Below are 25,798 nucleotides of genomic sequence, written 5' to 3'. Positions count from 1 at the left end.
GTTGCCCTCTCTAAACCTTCTGGGATCCCTAGTTTTTCGATGCTAACAATGTATTCCGTTTTAAATTTGGTCTTCTGTCAGAACAGGGTTTTACACATTTTGACTTTTATTAATTTATGTGTTACATGTATTTACTTAAAATACTTGAAATGTATTTGTCTGTTGTTTGTGGTACTTGAACTTACTTGAATATAAACAGTATTGTACTTTTACTCCACTACAATTATTACTATAATATACAGATTATGACTTAAAATTTTAAATGTAAGGCATCTTCATGGATTTAAAGTTCTAATCTCGAAGTTCTCAGTTTCATTCTATCTGGCGGCACCTCATGGCGATAAAAAGCAGTTGTGGGCACATACGTTACTGTTTACTCGCAACGCTTGCAGAGACCGGAAAAGCAGCCGCTTAGCACCGCCTGATGGAAAACGCGTCACTAACTGTGCTTGTGATTTTTCCACAAATGTCGCCTCAGACACCCAGTCCATAATAAACCCAATTTTATCTTTGTAGATGAGGCGAGAAGAACCCCCTTTGTTAGCCCCCCGATAAATGTATTGTCTTGTATTTTATCATTGAAGCTTTATATTTCATGAAATTGAAAGAGTCAGTTCCAATGGTGGAAGCTGTACTCAAAAGTTGCGATACCAAAGTATAGAAAATGTATTTTAAGTAAAAGTAAAAAATAATGCATGTTGTAGTATAAAAGCACCATCAACCAAAAATACATGCAAAATCATTTTTCATGCATCAATGTGCACATCACTTTAATGCACCTGGTACAACATCTGGTAAACATTGGGCTAAATGTAATGTAGTATATATACATACATTTTTATTGGTTATATTCTTTTTTTTATCTGTCGCATGTAGTGAAGTAGAAAGTATAATGTTAGTCTTTGACAAGTAGAGGAGCTGTACTTTAAACTCCCAAAAATATTAATTACCCAAGTCCAGTACAATTTCCTCACATTTTACACAGTACTTGAAAGAGTTCATCGCTCCTCCTCGTACTGTCTCAGCAGAGCGTGGGATGAGAGAGGATGTCACTGACCGACAATAACCTCTCTGAAGGGTGCATCAGCATTAAACACATCCTGCAGCATTGCAGCGTTTGCGCATGGGTCGAGCTGATCATGTGACTCTGTGGTGTGGTGGCTCTGTGTTTTCGTCTCTGGTGGCAATTGGCTAAGACTGATCTTGCTATAAAGTAGTGATGGCACACATTTTGTGAAGTCATGTGAGCATCTTAACACGTGAGATATTTTTAGACTGATCTTGAAAATATGTCAAAGGCAAAGTAAAAAGATAATCACTAAATATAACACCTCATAAATTGGATGTGTGCATGTGCAGAAATATTTTCTCTCATTGTGAAGTGTATGTGCATATATTTTCCCCTGATTATTAATAGGAGTTGCAAAAATATCCTGATTATTGTCTTGGGAGGTTAGATATAAAAGCCAGCTTTCATGTTTAAATGGTGAGGATGATTTTAAACTGTATATTTTTGATCTCTTTATGCAGGAAGTTTTTGGGCTTTCTGTTTCCACTCGACCTTTTGAACCTTTGTGGTGGGAGTTTAGGGGAAATTGTGTAAAGGAAGTCCCTTTGATCTAAATCCGCCAATGACTCGAGACTCTTTTTTTAACCTCGGCTGCTGCTTGAGTATCTGGTTAATTTTTCTGTTTGTTAAAATCACACAGTAGCAAGTTACTCTCATTTGCAGCCACAGTTTAAATAGTATCTTCATAGCTGGGAGAGACAGGCACGTTTTCGAAGGTTCGTGACCTATTTTCACACCTTTGTTGTAGAGAACCAAAGTGTTTGCCAACAGCAAACATTTTTGCGATGGGCAGTTCTTAAAATTCTGTTTCTCTCCCAGCACTTGCTTCCCCTCTGAAGCCGCTGTATTTGTTTGAGTATGCTGTGTATCAGGTCTTGGTCGAGTAGAACTAGAAGTACGGGATTTCCTGGTCAAGCTGTATAATTGGGCTGACGGCTTTAATTTTCAGTCTAAAATTAGGTTTCAAAACAATGTTAAAAGTAAGTAACAGTGTTTCCTTTGTAACATTTACAGCTCCATGACTCACTTGTTTAGGTGTAATTGATGCTGCTGTGATTCAGCCTGCAAATATGTTGTTTTGATTTCAGCATCTATTGTATGATACTACTCTGCAGGGGAGGAGAAGTGCTCAGATTATTTACTGAAGTAGAAGTACTAATAACTCACAGACCAAACAGAACTTTGAAAATTATACCTTTGAAAAAGTATGTAAATATCATTAGCCGAATGTAGTTAGAATATCAAAAGCACACACATGATTAGGCTTTTATTATTGACTCATTGATAATGCTGTTGGTTTCGGTGAAGCTAGTTCTTATCGGTCTTATATAAGAAATCCTGAATTATTATTTTGTCATTTAAAAAAGAAAAAGCAGATTTTCCTCAGATTTTCTTCAGATCCTTAAAGCTGTAACGACGAAATATTTTACTTGCAAGCAGAAGATTTATTTTCTTTCTGATCAATGTTTCTTACTCTTTAAATAGCTGGCTAGTTAAAGTAACAGTGGGTGTGTATTGTATGAGACTCATCATACATATTGTGCTCATGTAAAATCTTAATTTGCATAGTAGCTATGGCTGTGACAGTGGAGTGAAAAGTACCTTGTTTCACATTTGAATAGTAGAAGAGCAGAAGTATGAAGTGTCATTGAATGGAAATTCTGGGGGAAATGCAAACAACAGTACCTAAAAATGTTTGTTTAAAAACCATACTGAGCTGAGATGGACTTTTGTCACCTTTTTTTCCCATTATATTACCAAAACAATTAATTTAAAATCTTAAATTGTATAGTAGCTGTGGCTGTGATATAATTGCTATGGAATAAAAAGTGCAGTGTTTCCCCGTTTTTAATGTAATAGAGGTAGAAGTATGGTGTGTCAAAAAATGGAAATACTGAGTATTGCAAGTAAAAGTGTGTCAAATTTGCATTTAAATTTATTACAGTATTTGACATCATCTGCTGCAGCATTTTTTAAAGATATGGAAGAGCTTATGGAGCAGTTTATTGATAATTGGTTGATCTACAAATCAGTTTGTACTCTTGTTGGTAATTTTTGAAGACAAAAACGTGCCTTTTTTCCACGTTCTTTAGTCTCCGATACAGAAATGTGCTAGTTTTGTCGGTTTTATATCATAAGCAGAATATCGTTTGGGGTTTTGGTGCAAAAAAAAAAGCTATTGAACCCTGGGAAACTGTTTGGCATTTTTAAATATTTTTGACAAACTCTGATATTAGTAATTTGCTGCCTCAATGAGCTAACGATGGCTTCAAATGAAGAAGATAATAAAAAGAAAAAGATCTACGTGTAACACTTTTGTATATGTGGGTCACAGGATGTGGCTGCCTTTGAGACGAGTATAACGTGTATATTTCAGTCAGTGGAAAGTAAAACAGCAGAGCCTGCACAGCTGCATTTGTAGTGTGGCCTCAGAAACCTTTTGCACGGAGTTTGTCCGACAGTAACCTCAACCGGCGTATCTGCAACGTGTGTGCAGTGGAATATCTCTGTGGGGGGATGGGTTTTGGTCTCATAGCATCATCTGTCAAATAGTGAGTGTGTGTGTGTGTGTGTGTGTGTGTGTATCCTCACAGCTACTTCCCCCACCTTATTCATTTGGCTTGCGTGGCCTTATATGGACGGTGAGTCTGTGGTGTGAGCAGTTTCAGCCAATCAGGTTGTTGAGTGGTGAAAGAGGAAGGGAGGGGGGGAGCGCGTGTGTCTGCAGGAAGCTGGCTAGCTTTTCTGGGTGGGGTTTTTTTAGGGGGTGGGACCAACCGAGCCGGCTAGTGTTTGAAAATGAATGATGTGCTTGCCCAAGTAGTAGAAACAGCAGACAGCCGGCGTATTTGTGTGTGTTAAGCGGCAACCTGAAGCCACAGTGTTTAGAAAGAGGGACGATTCAAGAGAAAACCCTTTAATACAAACTGGGAGACGATTAGATTCCAACAATGCAATGTGAGTATAACAATATGTTTTTTAATTTAATGTAAGATGAGATGTGTTCCTTTCATCTTCTTCTTCTTCTTCTTCTTTTATCTTTCACTTTAACAGATCAGGTTTGCTAAGAAACTGCTTTGTTATGATCCCTGAGAAAACAGTTTTTATACACATATTTAATGTATGATACTACAGGTTTTATATGAATTAAGATCAGTTAATTACAAAGGTTTGATGCTGTATTTTGGACACCATTTGGCTTAACCGTTCCCTGACATGTACCCTCAGTTGTAATTCAATGGAGCTCATTTTTTACCGCTGTGATTCACAGTGTTTCATCTGTAAATTTCATCAGAGGTGAAATGTGTGCTTCACTCACCCTCCAACATGTTCACATCTGCTTGCTTGCAAAAGGGTGTAACCCAACCAGCAGATGTGTGTAACATTGGGATGTGTTTAAAGCCTTGGCCTGATTTAATTTAAATGTCTGCATTAGCTCCCAAATATTTGAGACTGGATCAAATATGTTAAGGCTTGACGTGAGAGCTGTGTGCAGCGAGGATGCTGAGGATCACGCCCAGTCGTAAAAACTGCTCTGCTGTACAGAGGAGGCAGCTGGCTGAGGGTGTGGATCAATCAGGGGACGTATTGATTGAAAAACAAATAATCTCACACTTCTGTTCAGACAGACAAGTGGAGAGAGCTGTTATCTTGGACAATGCAAAAAGAAACCGAGACAGAAGTGAAGGGAGGGGTGGGCTTTTGTCTGCTCGGTTTGACAGGGGATTAACCTAACTGAAGTTTGCAGGCATGGTTAGCATTGTTTTGGGGAGCGTCCCTTCTTTGGTTTGGTTTTGAGTATCCCTCCTTTCGTTTTCGTAAAGGACGTGTCTCCTACTTGAGTCAGTGTAAAAACTAGAAAGGTTTAAATGTGGTATCCTTCCAACTGTTGGATTTTCCCTTTCTGAATCGAACAGCTGTTGCAGGACTCGGCTCTGCATTAATCCTGTGCTGATTAACGTGGACGCAGTTGCAATAATGAATCAGTCTGTGCAGTGATTAACACGTCAGATAGCTTAGCAGTTGTGCTGGCACATAACAAGGAAATCTAGCAAAAGCACACAAGAAAGGGTGCAGGAAATTATTCCTGTCTTTCTGGGCTGACATGAATGTTAAGGAAATGATGAGTCAGTCATTTGATTTGTTATTAATCAGAGTTGCTGTTTTCACTCTGACGCTAGGGTTGGGTATAATTTGGAAAACTACAGAAGCAGTACCAATACCAGAACCCTTAAGTGAAACCTACAGTGAAACCTTTTTTTGTATATTTTATTTTCCAACCCAGTGAATGGAAGCTTTGACTTGAGAAGCAAACCACTTTAATTTGTTGATTTTAAAGTCTTCATATTACTAGAATTCTTATATGAGCCGTTCTTTCAAACCTTTTTGGGGACACAGTCTTGCTGAATGCCAGCATTATAAACTACATCACCCTTGACTTCAGCACACCACGTATGGGTTGTAGTTGCTCTTGTTGCGGGCCAATCAAACGTCTTGTGAAAATCAAATAATGCTTGCTTCAATTGGCTGCAGTCCAAACCAAACAAACTTCTTGTCCAGGATCAGGGTGCAAAAAGCATCTAATGCAGTTTTGCAGTTTCAACACCAGTTTGTACTGGGTTATTGCTGTCAGTACCTATTTTAAAGGTTTCAACCAATACTTGGATGCAGCCCTACTTCCCCTAGAGACCTTAGTTTTGGTTGGTGTGAAGTTCAAGTTAGGGGAAGTCCACAAACATCTAACGAGTAATACCGGTAAACTGCAGCAATTTGGGAAGTGGATTATGACTCATTTGAAAGTGATAGTTTTGACAGGAGATTTTATTTTGGGGCAAATAATGCAAGACCCATGGTGACAAATGAGTGATGTTGTGAGGCATTTGTCACAGCCTGACAAGAAGCAGGAGGTTGCCAAACGAGAATGCGTCTTGAGTCTTTATATGTGATCGAAACGTGATGGACTCGTGATGAAAGCTCATCAGAATGAGTTTAAAAAGAAGAAGGGGGATTAAGAAAGAAATAGCCTTAAGATGTTTTTTTGAGTCTGATACTTAAGGTTATATGTGAATGAACCTTTTCTCAAGATCAGTGTCACTCCCCTCACCCCTTCTAACCTTTGACCCCAACACATGAAGACGCAAACAAAAGCCCTGGAGAAACAAGATCCCTGCCCAAAAACCAAACCCCCAGTTCCTTCCATATCTTCTCTCCTCCAACTTCAACTGAAACCCACATCCTCTCACAGCTGTGTCCTTGAGGAATGTGCAGCTGCATTGGAAGGAGGAGGCGAAATAAAATGGCTGCTTCTCACGTGTCCATGTGAGCGTTGGTGAGACCACCCTCTGAGATCTCCCTCCTTAAGACCTCTATAGGACTCGTTAACAGTCTCTTTGGGATCAGCTGGCCGCTTGCTACATTACTGGAATAGTATTGATTGTTTTTACAGCAGTGATGATGACACTAAGGGGCTATACCAGTAAATGCTACCAGTGCAATTCCTGCCATTTTAGACACAATTTCCTCCACCTTTTCCTTGTTTTCTGGTTAAATATTGGCAGGTGTGGTTGGCAAATATGTGCAAAACTCTACAGCCCTCATGGAAAATATTTTGGTTCCTGCTCTCTGACCTCTCTGGAGCCAGCTCCTTTCCACTTAACCCTCGCACAATTGTCCCCGAGAGGCGGGTCACGATAGGCTGCTGCCACAATAAGCAGACGAAGCCGCTGGTATGTGTTTTCAGCCCCCTTGAATAAACAGGCATGCAGCAGCTCAGACCTGTTATTCACAAAAACACATTGGGGGCTTGAATGAGAGCGGGGGCGTCACAGAAGCGTGGGTTTGACGGCGAAACGATGGGTGATGTTTTATTGTTTGGGATGCTTTGTTGTGCTTCCTGTGTTGAGGTAATGGTGAAAAACAGCTAAGGAAATGTAGCTGATCACCTGTTACGCACTGTAACGCCATGTAAACAATGCAGGGTGGTATATAGAGGAGAGTGTTGACTTTGTCCGTCCTGCTCGGCTTTTACACCCTCTTATCTCAAACGTTTGTTTCATAATCACATTAGATTAATCTACGTGGCGTTTAAAGTGGGCGGAGCAATGAAAACAGTCATAAAAAAGGTGTTTTGTTGGACAAGAATGGCAACGAGAGACGATGTTATCCGAAGCAGGAATTTCCACTTTGCTCGTTGGGCTCTGTATGTTCCCAACACTGTTGCTGTACAACCACATTTTGTCAACAGAGCGTTGCAGTACAGACAAAGACGATGTTTGTTTTGCGGCACATAAAGGCAGCAGTATAGGGGGATCATATGGGAGATGTACCATAGAGTTTGTCCTGTGATGGATGTCCTATCGGTGTGTTTGCGCACATGTATTCCGTCAGTCAGTCAACACACGTTAGCAACATTTAGATTCACAGCTGTTGTATTGATATGCATTAAAACACCAGAGCTAAGAGCAGTGTTACACATGGGTGTGTAAATGTAAACCCGACTACAGCTGCGAGGAAAAGGTTTTGTGACCTGGTGCCAACAACACTCAGGTGTGAGTCTTGTGAGAACTAGAAGCAGCCTTCTGTCACACACTCGTGTTACTCCCTCGCAATTAGACCGCAGGAGCTAATTTTGTTTCTGTTCTGTTTTTTTAAGTTTCAAGGTTTTTTCTCAAACACGCTTCAGTCTTTTTCCAAAAGAGTTTTTGAATGTCAATATTGTATAAAAAAAAGGCCCCCACACCAAATTATAAAGAATAAACCTCGGCAGAGCTCTGCTCCTTTCCTCAACAGAAAACTTCAATATGTCTTTGCATAATTAGTTGCTAATAGGATGCTAACAACTTTTCAATTCCTAGTTCTAGTCAGATGAACCTCTGACAGTAGTGCCTTGATAGACACATTTCTCAGGTGGTTTGGATTCGTGCTTTAAAGAGGACTCACTTTTTTTCAACAAACAAATTAGCAAGAAAGAGCAAAAACTTCAAAACCATCAGAACTCAGTTTCCTGAATAAGCTTAAACATTACGTTGATTGATAGAAAATTAATCAGGAAGTAAGTAATCTCTTAAGCAAAGAGCATGACCTGATTGTAGCTTCTAAATTGTGTCTAAACTGTTTGATATTAATGTTAACTGAATGTCTCTCGGCTTTCGCCTGGTGTTTTTAATTCACTTTACAAATAGATTAATGGGTTCTTTTAGAAAATAATCAATAGATCAATCTATAGTGAAGGTAATGATTAGTGGAAGCCCTATCCTACATTAGAAAGAAGAAGACATTACTTTGCAGATGCCCCTGACACAGTTTTGGGAAATGCTTACCACATTGTGTGTATTCTCATACGGCTCGTGTCTGTTTAACTTCATTAGCTGTAACAGCCATAGCTTTCCAGTTTACAGTAGCTAACGCTCCCTGTCACTCTCTCCTTCAGTGACCGTGTGTGAGCCCAGCGCCACGTCTGAAGCCGTGGTGATGGAGCCTCCGAGAGCAGGCGACTTCTTGGAGTCCTCCTGCGGAGCGGGGAGCAGCGCAGCCTCCCTCGATGACGGCATCGTGGATACAGCAAAGTACGTACACGCAAACAAATCCAAGACACCTCAACTGAACTGTCTCCAGAGCTCTGGTTCTCCAACCTGGGTATTAGCAGACAGAGTTTAGGAGCCACAGGATGACCAATAAGTTATATATAGATTGAAATGAAACAATTTAGAATGTGAAAAATCGACTTTTGCTCACAGGAATATAAAACCTTTGGGAGGGCTCTTCACCTTCACAAGCCAGGACGTTTGGGAACCACTGCTCTAGAGTCAGATGTGTTTAGTAGGTACAACATTGCTAGCTTGAGAGCTGGTTGTTTGTGTTTTTTACCCACATGTAGCATCTCTGTCTTTCACTAAGATTTGAGTATAGTAGGGTAATTACAGGATGCAGATGGCAGCCAAATTCACTGCCCAGGTTAAAGCTCCAGTGCTCAGCAGAAGTCCACAGAATGGTAGTAATGGTTCACTCTCTTTGTATATACAATTATTTCCCTGTCACTGTAGCTATAGTGCTTTAATTACTGTTGCTTCTCCCAGAGGCTTTAATGTAATGCACTAATAATATAAACTTTATTCTTAAACTCATCATTCTCAGGATGATGACGTGTCTGTTTGAAGCCACAGTTCCCCCCCTCCATGACCCTCTGAGGATGTGGCAGAGTGCAGTCACTGTGGGAAACCGCCCTCCTGAGTTAATTGACATGTTTTGTTCCTTTGCTTTCTCTCCAGCGAGTCTTCAGGGGAAGAGTCCGCAGGGGAAAGGGAAGAGGAGACCGGCGCACAAGATGATGTCAAAAGCAGCGCCATGGCTACAGAGGTCCTCGCTGCACAGGCAAACACACAAACAGGTGAGGGCAGAAGAAAAGCCACCGAGCTGAACGGGTTAACTCTTTCTGCATCCCTCCCCTGGACTACAACAGTCTTGAGGGTGGTGCCGCCAGATTTGAATGAAGATAAGCAGAAAATAACGACACAATCTGAGGCTATATTCTGAGTTTGATCCGGTCACTGTGTTGGCTCGAGTTGCTGAAGTCAGCACAAGTGACCTTTATTTTTTCTTTTTCCTGAGGAAGTGAGCCAGAGAGTAGTTCCCACATTCTTTGGCTGAACACATTCGACTTTCCTTTTCCTGTCTTCAGTCTCCGCTTTGACATTCCTTCCCGTCTCGGTCACAGAGGGGAAAAAATACACAAACTATTATTCCATGATTTGTTTATGTAAAACTTAGTTTCTCTTTTACTTCGAGACAAGGCTGACGTCATTTCTTGTCATTCTCAAAGTTCATCTAAACAGACTTACAGGAGCCTTGAAAACACCAAGTCAGTGTTTCCATTAGATCATGCACTAAATAAGTTTTTGTTATACCTCAAGATTTAATTGCTGAAGTACCTCACCTCCTGCCGTCTCAGCAGCTTCATGTACTGATAACCAGCTGCTTGCAGTTGGTCATAAATCCACCATCATTGAGTTTAATTGTCTGCAATATGAAACCATACAGTACAAACATCCTGTTGGCAGTTGGGTCACTGAGAGACTTTTGTTGTCAATGCAATTGGTGCTCTTCCCTTTTGTTATCAAAACTTACATAGACACTTAAATGCAATCTACTTTTCATTGCAGTTTTATTGTTGTAGATTGGTCCATCTGTTATTATGATAATTACCTTGGTGCTAAAGTAATTACTAAGGAAACATGTTACACTCTAGGATGACCAGATAGAAAATCTAAACTACATCCAGCTGACCTCAAGTAAGAGCTATCTGTCTGTCACCTGTGCTCCCTGAGATCCCCTGGCTCAGATCGGGCTTAAATGTTTGCTCAGTAGCCCTTGTTTTGTTGTATCTTTTTAAGAGGTGCCAGACAGCAAGTAGCATCCCTTCATATACGACAAAACACAAGATGTCTGTTGCTGGTCACAAAGCGATTAGTTGAACGTGTCTTTTTCTCGTCTTCCAGTAAAAGCCGAGCGCCCGAACTCCCTGTCGGTGCCAGCAGCAGGCGAGCCCGGCCTGTGGACGTCTCAGGGTGACGCCGAGGTGAAACTGAGGATGGGGGACTCCGGCCTGGCTGCCGAGACCCCTTTGACCATCAACGAGATGTTCACCTCAGCTGTGGAGCGCTTTGGCGACTTTACAGCTCTGAGCTGGAAGGAGGGCGAGCAGCAGAAGAGCCTGAACTACAGAGACTACTACCAGACCTGCCGCACCGCCGCCAAGAGCTTCCTTAAGGTAGTTTTTTTAATTAAGATTATTTTTTGGCTTTTGCTTTTAGTCGATAGGACAGATGAAGAGGGATGGGAAATGTGGGGAGTAGAGAGTGGGGGATAATGATTTATATCACAATGTAGAATGTTTTCTGGTTATTTAACAAATAATTAGTCTAAATGAAATAAACACACGGTAAAGCCTATTTTTGGGCGATCCTGTGTGAATTAAATACTTGACAAATACATATTATTTTCTTATTTTATTGAGAACTTTAGTACAAAATTGATGAAAAATTAATGATATATAGCCCTAGCCTTTAATATGAAAATGTAATGTATTGATCTTTGACAGCAATGTTAACATCTCTTCCTGTAGAGAATGTCTGAGGCATGGAAAGTAACACTTCTGGTGTGATTTTTCAAAGTAAAAGCCCGATCTAGCATTCTGACTGCGCTCGTCTGTTCACAATGCTTTTATCTTGAAGTGTTTCCGGGACAGCCGTTCAGGAAGTTGTTTGGTAGATAAAGTCACTCACGAGGCTCTTTATTGCGGTTCCTGCTTAATTTTCTTTACAATTAAACGTAGTATAAGTCTTACGTATGCCTTAACCTACAATATGTTCGCAAAACATGAATTAATAACAACAGGTTACGGACGTAACGGCGATCGCTCTCTCTCCCACCCGAGCTCTGTCTCTCCGTCTCAGCTCATATGGAATGTTTTTGCTGTGTCCCGTTTGTAATGTATATAAGCTTTCTGATAAGACCAACCCCCGAAACCTTTAAAACAAAGACCCGAAACTGGCCCTGGATATCAATCACCAATAGTTGTTAGTGGCAGCACTAGCAAACACTGTGACTGGTGGTATATCTGTAGCTTATATAAATGGAGGACTGTAGCCTCTGTATGTAGGACGCAGGATTTGGCCTCTGAGCTAAACTGGCACCTGAGCTTTTATAAAAACGAGACTGTATTCTGCATGGAAATCTGAGATTCTTATCAGAGGTCTTTCTTTTTTTTTCACACTTTCAGGTTTAGAGGAAACAAAACCCGGAACAGTTCAACATTTCACTTTCAGTGCTGGGAAGTTTTAAAACGTGCCGTTGTGCAACAAGAGGAATTCCTATCCCATTGCAAAATATACAAAAGTTCTTAATTACACAACTTCTTAATATCAAGGAGAGAAGAATCTGATAAGTGTTGATAATTCTGTTTTATCCATCAGAAGATACAAGAAGATTTCCCTTCAGTTTCTGAAGATGTAAGATTTGTGTTTGGTTTGAACAATCGCCCTCTGTGGTCAAAGTTTAAAAGTCTTGTGAGGCTGTTTTTGATTTGATGCCAAGTCCGTCGAAGCAACGCAGGACTGAAATAAATATCAGCAGGCAGCTCAAGACAGGCGTCGGCTGTTCGTGCAGGACAGAGCACGTTATTGTTTAGCGTGAAACCTTGCACTGTTACTCAGCAGGGGGCATGTACACACAGAAACACAAAGAAACCTGCCTACACGCGTCTCTCTGTAATTATTCATATAAACAACCTGACCTTGATGCCCCACGCGACAGACTCTCAGACCTACAACGCGACTTTCCAGCTTCAGTCGAGCTTCAAATGCCAAACCTCATATAATACTCCAACTACTGTAAATCAAGTTATTTTAAAAGGTCACTGCTTGTATTACTAGTTAGTTTCCATTATGGTAGTTTTGTTTACATTTAGCCCCATGCCTTTATTCATTGTAACGGCTCATGTGGCGATATGCTCCAAGCAACGCTAAGCTCTGATCACGCCGGATCAGCAGATCTGTTGAACACCACCTCTTCATGCTTCAGGCTTAAAAAAAAACTTTGTTTACGTATATATGTATGTAGATTCATAAAGAGAGAACAACTGTTCTAAACTCAGTGTAAACTTTGATCATAAGATGTGAAAATAAGCTCATTAAGTGTAACAAAGTCTTCATCTGACAGCAGAATTATTTAGTTTAAAAGGGAAGTTAAAGAGGAGGCATCATCACGGAGGCCTCAGGAACCGAAATGCCTCCCAGTTTCAATCCAGTCACGACCTTTGTCACATTTTTGGTCTGTTTCTCAACATTGCTACCTTTAGCCCCTTATACACTGCCAGTTGAAGGCGGGATCATTACGCCTCTGTTGTGGGGATTATTTTCTTGATGATTCGATTAGTGGTTTGGTCTTAAATCCGTCATGAAATGTTGAAAATGTCAGCGATTCCCAAAGCCAAAGATGACCTAAATGGTCTTGTATGTTTCCAAACCCAAAGATATTCGGTTCTTTTTCAAAGAAGAGAAAAGATATATCAGAGATATAAGAAATATTCACATTTCAGAAGCTGGATACAGAGAATTCGTGCTTTTTTTTTTGTTTTTTTTTATACATAAAACACTGCTTAAGCAAATTATCAACATTTTTGTTGATTGATTTAATAGTTAACTAATCAATTAATCATTAAAACCGTCGACAACTACAACAGCCTTAATGAAAGAGAGATTATAACTAACTTGCAACATCCCAGCAAAATTATAAACTGGGAATTAACTGCTTACTTTTTTAGGATTATTAAAAATGTCTTATATTTTCTTTCTGCAGCTGGGCTTGCAGCGTTACCACGGCGTCGGCATCCTGGGCTTCAACTCGACCGAGTGGTTCATCTCTGACGTTGGAGCCATTTTGGCTGGGTGAGTTTCACCTTCATTTTCGTCCTTTTTTCCGTGTGTGTTAGTGATGAACTCACTGTTGCCTCACCTGCAGCTCTGTGCTTATTTGCTCCATACCTGAGTGGTGTCATCTGGGACGAGCAAATGAAAACACACCTGAGAGCAACAGTGGGTGTCAGGCAGTTTAGCACGTAGTCTTTTGGCTTAAAGGCGTCCTGAGCAGGAAGCTGATGAAATGCAACAGAGAACATTTACTTACTTTGATTACTGGACTTATATGGACTTTTACTTGTCATGGAGTTTCTTTATATGTTTTTATTGGCACTTCTTTTACCACTGATAAATTGTGCACAGATCATACAACAGTGATCACACAGCCTCTCTTCTGCATGTGTTTGCATGAATGCTCAGCCTTAGTAAAAGTCAATAGAAATAAAAGCATTTATTCATTCTGAAAAACCAAAACCTCTGCTTTGATTTGCCTCAGCTGAGCTGCTTACATCACCAAACATCTGCTCTGTGACATATTCACGCTGTCAGCTCAATGAGCTGTGATTCTGTTGGAATCCAATATTTACTGTGTGCAGGACACTGAAGAACAGTACATGTTGTCTCTCTTGCAAGCTAATGCATAAAAGTGTTCACACAGGCTGATAGTGTTGATGTATCCCACGCCTTCCCTCTGCTCAGTGCTGATGCATGACAATAAGAATGTTTTAATACGACTGTCGACTCGTCAAACTGGTCCCAATGAAGCATCACAGGTCGAGTTTGTGAACTCACGTTTTCTACAGGCCATGTGCTGAAAAAAATCAAGTTTTGCCTGTCTGTCGCTTCATTAGATCTGAATGCAAGGTTTCCAGTCAAAACAAAGCTGCAACATGAGGCAGTTTCTATTGTTCTGAAGATTAAGACAGGAAGTTTTAGCAGTGTAGTCTTTCTGAAGCCGGCTAATCCGGTATAATCGAAACAGTAACTAATAATCGATACTACCCGGGTCTACTGCAGTCATTTCACCTGGGTCTGAATGCCGATTGTAACCTTCCCACTAAGCACAAAAGCAGAGTGTTAGCGGGTGTTAGTGGGTTTTTTGACCAGTGGGAAAGTGGCATTAAAAGTGCACTGTTACTGTCTTTAGATTAATTATAAAACATCTCATAACTACAAACATCATCTTCCACAATTGTGGCAGAATCTCATGTAAGTCGGTGAATGTGCAACAGAAAGTCTGACCTGTCTGTCGTCCTTTGCAGTGGGTTTGCTGTGGGCATCTACACCACCAACTCTCCTGAGGCGTGCCAGTATGTAGCAGACAACTGCAAGGCAAACATCATTGTGGTGGAGAACCACAAACAGCTGCAGAAGATCCTTCAGGTGAGACCAGAAAGAGTGATGAAGTGCTTTTAAATACTGTTGACAACTATGAATATAAGCTATATAGAGAAGCTTATATGATAGATTCTGTTTTTGTTCACAGGTTGAAGACAAGCTGCCACACTTGAAAGCAATTATCCAATACAAAGATGCACTTAAAGAGAAGAGACCAAATCTGTACACAGTAAGCACATCAAGCTGTTTAACAGAAACATAAAGCTAGTGTTCATTTAGAAGCATCCATCTCAGTGGTTTTGTTTGTTCTCTGCAGTGGGCCGAGTTCATGGAGCTCGGACGCGATGAGCCCGACGCACCGCTGGATGCGATCATCTCCAGCCAGAAACCAAACCAATGCTGCACCCTCATCTACACCTCAGGGACCACAGGCCAGCCCAAAGGAGTCATGCTCAGCCATGATAATGTAAGTTACATGAGCTGAGTGTGTTTTTAACTCTAACTGAAGTGTCGAATGTTCAGCTGCTTGTTCTTGTTCTGTGAGGAAAGAAATGTGCTGCTGACAGCTCAAAGGGTTGACCTGATTGTTAAGCAGGTTTCTACATACTGATGTTATGAATCAGCCAAATATGTAGAGGAATTTAAATTACTTCACCTTTGTGTTGTTGTGCTGTAGACCTGTTAAACCCTAAACCTATAAACTTTGCACGCAGCGGACTGAAACTATGAAACCATGTTTTCAAACACGTATTTTATGCCTCTCAAAGTTTACTTTAAGAGCTCTAAAACACTGCAGTCACACATTCACGCTTGTTTGTGTGTTCCTCTCTTTAACCTGTAATAACATGTCCCTATGTGACCTAAAACGCATAAAAAAAATAACTTCCACAAACACACGCTTGAGGCCATAGCACAATGCCTCTGGAACGCCCTGCCTATAGCTGTCCGCTCTACTGACTCTGAGTCTTTCAGAAACCAGTTAAAAACATCTGTTTGTACAGGCATTCAGGTTTTCACCCAGTCTACTTAAAGGTGGGGTATTATGCTAGTTTGTAGCTTCATATTCCACTCTGTGATACCTGTGGAGTAGCTTAGCATAATTTAAGGTTAAAAAATTTTTCTCACCCTGGTGCTCTGTGCAGGCCCTCATACAGCCTCTGCCTGAAACGACTCAGTCAGCTCTGTCCCTTTAAGAAACCCTACAAGCCCACTTTCTTCTGATTGGCCAGCTCTCCGAAGCCTGTTGAAGCTGCACTTTGTGACGTCACAAAGTGCAGCGTGTAGAAAAAACAGTGTGAAACCTGGCGTTCACAGCAGCCTGCAGACTGAGCTGAGAAGCCTGGGGATTACTCCAACATACTTGTACCTACAGATCTAAAACTTCACCCACATTAAGTCTGGACATCCAACATTGTAACATTATATGTCTTAAAATGTGCATAATAACACCTCTTTAGGTGAATGTTCCGTATAATTTATTGTACTGCCTATTATACCTTATTATTGCAGGGAAATTTGCTATATAAACAAAATGTACTTACTTCGTTAACCTACATCCCTTCCTCCCCTCAGGTGACGTGGACCGCGCTCGCCACCTGCCGTCACGTGCGCCTGACAGACGCCACTCAGGCTCAGGAGTCGGTGGTCAGCTACCTGCCGCTCAGCCACGTCGCCGCTCAGATGGTCGACATCTGGGTCACCATGAAGGTCGGAGGGGCGACATACTTCGCTCAGCCAGATGCACTAAAGGTGAGAAACATGACAAGAACACACAAGCTACGATATAATATGGCCCATTATTTACTGCAGACATAAAGGATATATAAAAACCATAAACTGTACAAATATGATACAAATATTTTCCCAAATAGACTGATGAGAGCGATGGCTCTTTTAAGCAAAGCCAGTTTCCTTCTCCAAGATAAGGGTCGAGGGTATCTTCATGACTCAGCTTCCTCTGATCATGTGCATCTCCCATAACGTGTCCTTTCATGGGAACGGTTTAAAGACACATGTAGTTTGCTGAACTGCTGCCTCTCAGAGCTCTGTAGGTCTCTTTTAATTTCATCATCGTCATCACCCAAACATGTAATGTAGTTAGAAGAGGCACATTAACAATCGTTCCAGTTAAAGTTCACTAGACATCCTGAGGGTGGACGTATGAAAAGCCTCTTTTTTTGTATGCAATAGTTTAACAAGGTCTCGTGGGCTGTGAACTGTATGTAATATTTAATTTTGGATCAGTTCAACATCACTATCTTGAGTGTGATGCTTTTATACAACAGTTACAACAGCTGCAAATAGTAGTTAAAAGTATATAACATTCCACCAACTCAACTAGTTCAACAACTTAACCGAAACTGGACTTTTGTTGCCAAGCAACACAAACATTCTCCTGCACTCTGTGTCTACAGGTCACCACAGATCAGCTGATTTTTATCAAGTATATTTATGTTCGTTTTAATTTATCATCAACCAGTGATGATACACAGTCTGATGTAATGTTAATTAACAGTATTCAGAACACGTGGTTGAGGCGGTGATACAGATATCAGCACTCATGGAATGCCTCTTATCCAATCAGATTACTTGGTCAGAACTAACTTGTCGTACAGCTGACTTTAAGTGTTCTGCCTTCTGTTACCAGGGCTCTCTGGTCAACACTCTGAAGGAGGTGCGTCCCACAGCCTTCATGGGCGTCCCACGTGTCTGGGAGAAGATGCAGGAGAAGATGAAGTCTGTGGGAGCCAAGTCTTCCACAGTGCGCAGGAAGGTGGCTGCCTGGGCCAAAGATGTCGGCCTGCAGACTAATCTGACCAAGATGAATCAGTACGTACATCATGTAACGGCTTTATTCAGACATGTTTAAATCATTTCTTCTTCCTGTTTTCATGCTTTAATAGCGTCTTTTCCCTGAACTGTCATTACTTCCCTCTTACATGTCTTAATATTGTCTTGCAGCCTTGCTTTTAGCGTGTCTGAGATACGCTCACACTTGCTGTTTTTTGTCTCTCCTCAGAAGCGGAGCAGCCGGCCGCACACCGCTCAGCTATCACTTAGCCAGGAAGTTTGTGTTCAAGAAGGTGCGCAAGGCCCTGGGCCTGGACCGCTGCAACAAGTGCTACACAGGCGCCGCTCCCATCACCAAAGACACCCTGGAGTTCTTCCTCAGCCTGGACATCCCTGTGTACGAGCTGTACGGCATGAGCGAGAGCACCGGACCTCACACCATCTCCATCCCCGAGGCCTTCAAACTCACCAGGTACTTTTCTTTCTACTTCTATCTATTTTGATACAGAATCTCTTCGTGCTGACTAATCAGAGCCAGTGCGGAATAGATACATGGTTGTGAGTTAGAACAATGTTGTTTGGTCTTGCAGTTGTGGTAAAGAGATCCCAGGATGCAAGACAAAGCTGCACAACCCGGACAACGAGGGAAACGGTGAGATCTGCTTCTGGGGCCGTCACGTCTTCATGGGTTACCTCAACATGCCCGACAAGACAGAGGAGGCTCTCGACGCAGAGGGGTGGCTGCACTCAGGAGACCTGGGCAAACATGATGAGAACGGATTCCTCTTCATCACCGGAAGGATTAAAGGTATTTGTACTGGATCTACCAGAGAGAGATTATTTCTTTAGCCACGATCAAGCTCACATGACTGTTACTGACCAGGTGTGTGTGTCCTTGTGTTGCATTGTAGAGCTCATCATCACAGCAGGAGGAGAAAACATCCCTCCTGTTCCTACCGAGGATGCAGTGAAGGAAGCCTTGCTGCTGATTAGTAACGCCATGCTGATCGGAGACAAGAGGAAGTTCCTGTCTATGCTGCTCACCATTAAGGTTAGTCTTGAGGAAACTGAGACATGGACTTGGAGCTATTTGCATAAAAGTCTGAAAGAGTTAACACAAAGTACAAAGGACGTATGCATACAGATTATTTTGTCATTTATAAATCTTCAGTTTTATAAACCTCAACCGTTGTGGGACTGGGTGCACGTGCATGAGCCTTATTTCCATTCTCACAGTTTGCATAGATGGATGTAGAAATACGCCTAGTTTGCATAGTGAACCCACAAACTGTGTTTTACTTAAAGGTCACATCTCTTACCTTTTTTACGTTTTACCTTTTCATATCAATTGCAGCTTTCTCTAGAAATCTGTACATGTGAAGCGCACGCGTTCTTTGTTAAACACCATCTATGTGTGGGAATATCTAAGCATGTTACTTTGCATGTGCACAAATACACCAGGAGGCCCGTGGTGTCGACTTTACAGCACGCATGATTCTATTTGTCCAACATAGTTAGAGCTGCAATGATCAATCGATTGGTTGTCAACAGTTTTTTTAATCTCAAGCTAAATTGCTAATTGATTGGTTTGAGTAACATTTTCTAACTTTAGCTTCTAAAATGAGAAGTGTTTTTTTGGGGGGTTTTTTAACTCTCAGTGACAGTAAAAAGAATCTCTTTGGGTTGCTCCGTTGGCCTTGGGAACTACTGATTTTTATTTATTTATTCAAGACCAAAAAAAATCTATCAATCAAGAAAATAATTGACAGATTAAGTGATAATGAAAGTGTGAGTAATGGCAGCCCTTATAATAGTCGAAGTAGTGAGTAGGGAAACTGTGCCTTTGTAGATAACTGAGGAATTCAAGGGCTGTTTAACAAACTGAAAGGTATCCGATGGAGACCAAAGATGTCACCTGTTAACAATTTGGTATCAAGATGTTAAATTCAAAACATGACCGGCTCTGATTCTTGTAAACATCTTATCTGTACACCTTTTTATCTAATCGTAGAGTCAGCAGATAAACTGCATCCTTCTGAACTGATGGAAAAGATGAGCAGCAAAGCATTTACTTTCAGGTGCTGCCATCTAGTGGCTTTTAAGGAGAACTGCAAGAAAATGAAAAAAAGAGCACAGGCGCGAAGCATGAAAGCCTTAATCTTCATGGAAAAGAACATTTTGATATTAGGCGATTCAATTAAACCTTGAAATGTTATTTTCTGTCCAGTGCCAGATAAACGCAGATTCAGGAGACCCCGAGGACGAGCTGACGCCAGAAGCTGTAGAAATCTGCCGTAAGCTGGGCAGCAACGCCACGCGCGTCTCTGAAATCGCAGGCGGGCGAGACCGGGCGATCCACGCCGCCATCCAGGAGGGAATCAACCGAGTCAACGAGAAGGCGAACTCCAACGCTCAGCGCATCCAGAAGTGGATCATTCTGGATCGGGATTTCTCCGTTTCAGGAGGAGAGCTGGGTGAGTGACGGGTGGGCTGATGGGGTGTCTTGAATTTGCAGGAAGAAGATGAGTGTATTTTATATAATATATCTGAAGCCTAAGAGATGCTTGCACTTCTCCTCCTGAGCCACTCTTGGCCAGTTCACAACTGTTTTTTAATGTAAAACAAAGTGCACGTGTCACATGATATAGAGCTAGAGTTCAGATTCACTGTGTGTGCCACCATATTGCTAATCCGTGAATTTCTTCCCCTCAAAAATCAGTGTAGGTATCAATCTGAAAATGGCTCAGGCTCTCAGAACCATACTGGGCAATAGTTTCTGTTTCCTGTCTGATGATCAGTTTAAAAAAAAAACACTGTTAATTTTAGGTTTAAAAGCTACAAGGCTTCTTTTATAAATCTAAAAATAACTTCATTTTGTGAAGCAGAGCTCTGTGCTCCAGTATTTCCTGCCCTGATAAACATCTTGTGACCTTTATGATTCACATTGTGGCTCCCAGGCTGAAAAACCAGTCTCATAAATGATCCCTTTGTTTGTGGTTCAATTGGTCAGTTGAATTTGCTTCATTCAGATGTATAACCCAGCTTTATAAAGTTTTAACAGACTGACTTTTTGTTCCTCAGGCCCGACCATGAAGCTGAAGCGGCCGGTGGTGGTGAAGATGTACAAGGAGCAGATTGAGAACTTCTATAAGGAGCTGGCGACTCCGACGACCCCCGACAACCCGCTGCCTCCCAAATAGAGCTGCTGCTGCTCCTCCACCTGCAGGGAGAACACGACGGACACACACCACCTCATTTATCCGCCCCTCCTCTCCTCTCCCTGCTGCCAGTGTAAAGATGTTTTGATGCCTTAAGTTTTGCTCGTTCTGTCTTGGTTTACATTTGCGGGTGCTCGATAAAAGGAAGCAAATATATGAAGCCATTGTAAAATTGCTTTATGGTTTCGTTCAATAAGCTTAATTAAAAACTATTTATTTGGTTGAACTGTAAAATCGGATAGATGAAGTAGCATCAGCTGTTTGTAAGAAGAGTCGTTTGTTGCACTGAATTACTTGAGACAGAATCCAAAAAGTTCATAGGATGTTTTAAAGGAGTAATTTGTGTTTTTGAACTTGTTTTCTTAATTTATTTTCGGTTTGCCAAAGTTTACGCGGGCCAAATGAAAGAAATAAAATGAAGAAACATTTCCAGAGAAGGCTTCATATGAAATTCAGCTATCATATCAAATGTTTACTGACCTTTTACATGTATTTGGTGGTTTTCAAAGAAATAATTCTTTAGTTCATGTGTTCAAAAAGTCACAGGTTTTCTGCAAAAGTAGTTGCAGAGAGGTAAGCGTCTCATAACAGCATCCAAATGTAGTATTTCATGCTGTAAAAAACACGTCATTGAAGCCATACTTTGCCTTTTTGTAATTGTAAAGTCTGATTGTCCTGTATGCTGACTCACCGCAGCCTGCACACCTGCCTGGCCCTGTTGAAACGAACAGTCCCTCTGTGTGTAGACCTGCTGTGTTTTGTGTTATATTGTAAATAAGTGTTGCCTACATTATCATCTTTCACTTGTCTTTATTTAATCTTATGTTACGGCTGATTTTTCTGTCACGTATTCCAAGAAACCTTTCGTTCGTAACATCGATTGCACTCAAACATAGAGAAAAAAAGTACCTAATACAGGAAATGTACATAAGTTAGACTATATGTAGGGTTAGAGCAAATATATCGACTGCATTAGAGTCGTCATTATCGGTCTGTTTCTATCTTTAATGTTCCAAAGCTCGTTGCAATCCAAACAGCTGACCTTGTATATGAAGTAATTGTAAATATTAAGCATATGGTGAGGATTTGTAGCGCTCTGGTAGCTCGATGTGAAGGTTTGGCGGTTACGCTTCGCTGAAGTTCAGGTTTAACGAGACAGAAATTTCAACATGTGTGTAAAAAGTGCTTAAATGAGGAAATGATGGTGATTCAGTGTGTCGGGGTGAGTGAGTGACATCTATCCTTTACCTACGTCTAGCAGTTAAACTGTCTGACACGAAGGTTTTGTAGCGAAAAAAAATGAACTAAAGTTCGAACTCACAAAACCCCCGACAGAAATCTGGATTCGCCTGAACCGAACAAGCTGTTTGTAATTTGTTGTGAACAATATCAGGGTTGAAAAATGGAAGTATGCACGATGCAGGCCTGTGAATATTTGTGTGTTTAATCAGTTATGGAATAAAAGTTAATTAAGCCGATGTTCTGCTGTTCTCTCTTCATTTTGTGTTTCCTGTTTAATGAAAAGTGAAAACAGTTAGCTCTGACAAAGTAATCTGATTGGATAAGAGGCTTTCATGAGGGCTGATAGAGAGTGCACACAGACCGTGTGTGTCTACATTGATCAAGCTGGTACCTCTGAATCACACAGCAGACTCTTACTTCACTGGCTGATGATAAATTAAAACAGACATATAAATATACATCATACAAAGTAGCTGATCTGTGGCAACCTGTCGTGCAGGAGAATGTTTGGGTTGCTCGGCAACAGAAATCCAGCTTCAGTTAAGTTGTGGAACTAGTTGAGTTGGAGGAGCAAATAATAATCTTTTAATTATTACTGTTTACTACAGTTTACTTTCAATATTTGAGTTGAAACAACAGCCAGTGGAGCTGCACCAAAAAGAAACGGGAGTGTTTTACTCTCCAGCTCCACCAGGCGTCTGAACCCAGTCCCCGAGGCCGACCATCTCAGATAATCACGGAAACTTTATGTTTGCATTTATGGTAACAAAATAGATGTGATGGATTAAGAATCAGGACATTTTTGGTAAGGGACTCTTAGAACGCTGTCAGAGGGTGCAGTGGTTAGAGCTGTAGCCTCAAATCCTAGTTCGGGCGTAAGGAAGTTTTTCTGTGTGCAGTTTGTTCTCCCCGTGCATGCGTGGGTTTCCTCTGGGTACTCCGGCTTCCTCCCACAGTCCAAAGACATGCTCGTTAGGTGACTAAACTTGCCCGTAGGTGTGAGTGTGAAAGGTTGTCTGTCTCTGAGTCAGCCTTGTGATCAGTCCAGGGTGTACCCCGCCTCTCGCCCACTGACAGCTGGGATAGAAGTTAGTTTACTATTCACACAGCAAATGTTCACATTTGACCTTTTTTTCTTTAAAACATTATGAAAAGAATTAATTGATTCTCATCATTGAATTTTATTATTCGTGTGATTAATAAATCAAAGGAATTATTCTCATATCGGTGTATTTTGCATCTGAAAAGTCAACTGAGAAAGTTTATAGAAAAATAACATCCAGTTGTAATAAACGGAAAGGCACCTGAGCTGGTATGAAAGGTAAATCTTGTAGTATTGTCTACCTCACCCATACGTGATAGCTATAACATCGTATGGTCACATACATTGTGTGTCATTTGGAGTTAAGTGTCAATAAAGGAGGTTAAGCAGCAGACAGAGGCCTCACACTTCTCACACTAGCTTCTCTGTGCTTTGCGTCACATTGACAATTTATTGATCAGCCTTTTCCAATAAGCGTCCGTCCCTATAGTGACATTTCCTCGATAGATGGTCGATGCATCATGAGCGTTATTACCCGGCCCGCTGCTTGTCCTTTTAACCCCGCAGACTGCACGGACCATCGCATGAACCTTACATGAACCCTGCACACACAGACGTGACCGGGTCACACAGCGGTCAATGATCGCGCACACACACGGGGATAACAGTACTTAATGACTTTATTAATAATATGATTTCAAAATAAAAAATAACATTAAAATAACATGTTTTGTCCTTGTTAACAACTTGCATCATACGGCCACATGGTGGCATTTTAATGCCAAGTTTTCATTCTCAAAAATACCAAATTGTTCTGCCATCCAGTTCATTTGTTCTTCCTGTCGTTTGGACCACATATATGGAACAAAACCCCTCCCCCTTTTTACCGCCAGTTAAAAAAATCAAACCTTTATAAATACAGGCAACCCTGTCCCCTGTCACAGACACATTATGACAACCACTGACACAGGAAACATCCCGTCTGCACATGCCCCCTCCCACCCCCCTCCACGTATTTGCAAGGAAACCTTTGCTCTATTTTCGCCTTCTCCTCGTCCTCTAAAGATCCACACAGTAGATATTCTACCTTTGCTGTATTATACACATATTATATATATAATAGTCTCAGCTGAAATGCTCCACTCCCACAGACCTCCTCAGAGCTGCAAAGCGGGAGCGGACGCTGGTGCAGGAAGTGTTTTTCCCCATTCTGTATTCCCAGTTTAATGCTTTTGTTTCATTTCAATCTTTGATGTTGCTTTACATAGAATCTGTCGTTTTCCTGGGTTTGGCAGGAGCACTAGTTTCAATAGTTTCAACTATGAAATATTGGTACTAATGCCTTTCAATTTAAAGCGCTGGAGGCCTGAGTACAGCAGATTTTGCAGCTGCACTCCAGATACACAAAGAACATCAGCTTGATAGGTTTGGATAGAAGAGGCTTTCACAATGATCAGATGGAGTTTTGTTCAGATTGCGAGGCAAGTAAAAGGTTATGTTTCTATGGCAACTTTACATCTGCGAAACTCTCACAACATTTGAACGTGTTTTCTTTCACTTGTGATCGTACACTACAGTTTCAAGTCGGGTTGTATGCCAGGGGTTATACATAAGACTTAAAGCAAGCTGCACAGTCTCATGTAAAACAAAAGGTCAACTTTGACGTTGCCCAAACCATGATCTTTACCAAGATTTAAGATAAGACTCGAGACATGTTGACTTTTGGTTTTCATGTGCGAGAGTTTCACAGATCTAGAGATACCATGTAGTCCCAAGTAATGCCGCCTAAAGGACAACTGAATGGCCTTTTTACTTCCTGTACCAGGCACAGTTCCACTTTGCAACTCTTGTTTCCTATGATGTGTTTCTTCAGGCTCAAGTTATCGTAGCACAGTAACATCAGGTGATGCTGACAGTTTTTGTTTGGGTACAATGAATGAGTAGAAAAGAAACACTCAAATCATAACCGGACATGACACAGAAAAATAAAAGAGTTCACTTCCTTCTGGTCCAGTTACTCCGACTGGAAGCAGAGGGTGATGTCAGAGTTTAGCTCATCCAGCAAATATTTTCCAACACCTGCTTCTTGGTGTTCAGCTGTCATCAGAATCATGACACACACAAACATACAGGGACACATCCCCCATGACATTTGACGTCTAAAATAGATCCAATGGGCACGTTTGTGTGTGAATAATAGTGACAAATCATGCCAAAAAAAGACAATTAAATAAGAAACAAACAAACAAAAAAAAATGGTTGGCAAAGAAAAAAAATCAATTCATATTGTATTGCATGTAAATATTGTATAAAATCCTTAAAAATACAGTTTAGGTAACTACTTAAGTACTGAAGTCATCACAGCCAAAAGTGCAGAGGTCCATAAATAAAACATTGACTGTGGGCAGACAGTGGGGCTTCCACTCGAGTCCCCATGTGACCTCCCATCTCTCACCACAACAAGGGACTGAATGAGAGCCGGGTCAAAGGTCAGAGTTCATGAACTAGGACTTAAAAGTTCCCACATCGATGCACAGAGAAGAGGACAGGAGGGTTGGTTTTTAAATCGCTCCTGTCGCGGACAAAACACACTCGCAGATGCACAAACGTCACTCACACACACACACACAGTTGCAAAGTTCATTCTCAGTAATAACGGCCTGAAGTTGTGTTGACAGAGGCACAC

The 25,798-nt window shown here is 41.2% G+C and overlaps 1 protein-coding gene across 1 annotated transcript; it reads left to right on the top strand.

Moving 5' to 3' along the window:
- Positions 1-3,896: 3,896 nt before the first annotated feature.
- Positions 3,897-21,127, top strand: acsbg2 (acyl-CoA synthetase bubblegum family member 2). Its single transcript, XM_069680237.1, has 15 exons — positions 3,897-4,027; positions 8,499-8,634; positions 9,337-9,455; positions 10,564-10,835; positions 13,424-13,512; positions 14,745-14,865; positions 14,969-15,049; positions 15,137-15,286; positions 16,393-16,569; positions 17,468-17,649; positions 17,840-18,082; positions 18,201-18,418; positions 18,522-18,661; positions 19,838-20,084; positions 20,692-21,127. Exons 1-15 carry the CDS (start codon positions 4,021-4,023, stop codon positions 20,808-20,810), a joined length of 2,301 nt encoding a protein of 766 aa, XP_069536338.1. The 5' UTR covers positions 3,897-4,020; the 3' UTR covers positions 20,811-21,127.
- Positions 21,128-25,798: the final 4,671 nt, after the last annotated feature.

This window comes from Semicossyphus pulcher, unplaced genomic scaffold, assembly GCF_022749685.1.
Source record: "Semicossyphus pulcher isolate SPU_LCO1_2020_fin unplaced genomic scaffold, fSemPul1.0.p SCAF_4, whole genome shotgun sequence".
In the NCBI taxonomy this organism is placed as follows: domain Eukaryota; kingdom Metazoa; phylum Chordata; class Actinopteri; order Labriformes; family Labridae; genus Semicossyphus; species Semicossyphus pulcher.
This window is presented reverse-complemented; position numbering and strand designations above follow the sequence as displayed.

Bases quoted from the DNA above. Each gene is read 5' to 3' on its own strand.
- acsbg2 (XM_069680237.1), top strand. The intron at 15,050-15,136 runs GTAAGCACATCA...TGTTCTCTGCAG, and splicing joins AGAGACCAAATCTGTACACA to TGGGCCGAGTTCATGGAGCT. The intron at 18,083-18,200 runs GTACTTTTCTTT...TTGGTCTTGCAG, and splicing joins GAGGCCTTCAAACTCACCAG to TTGTGGTAAAGAGATCCCAG.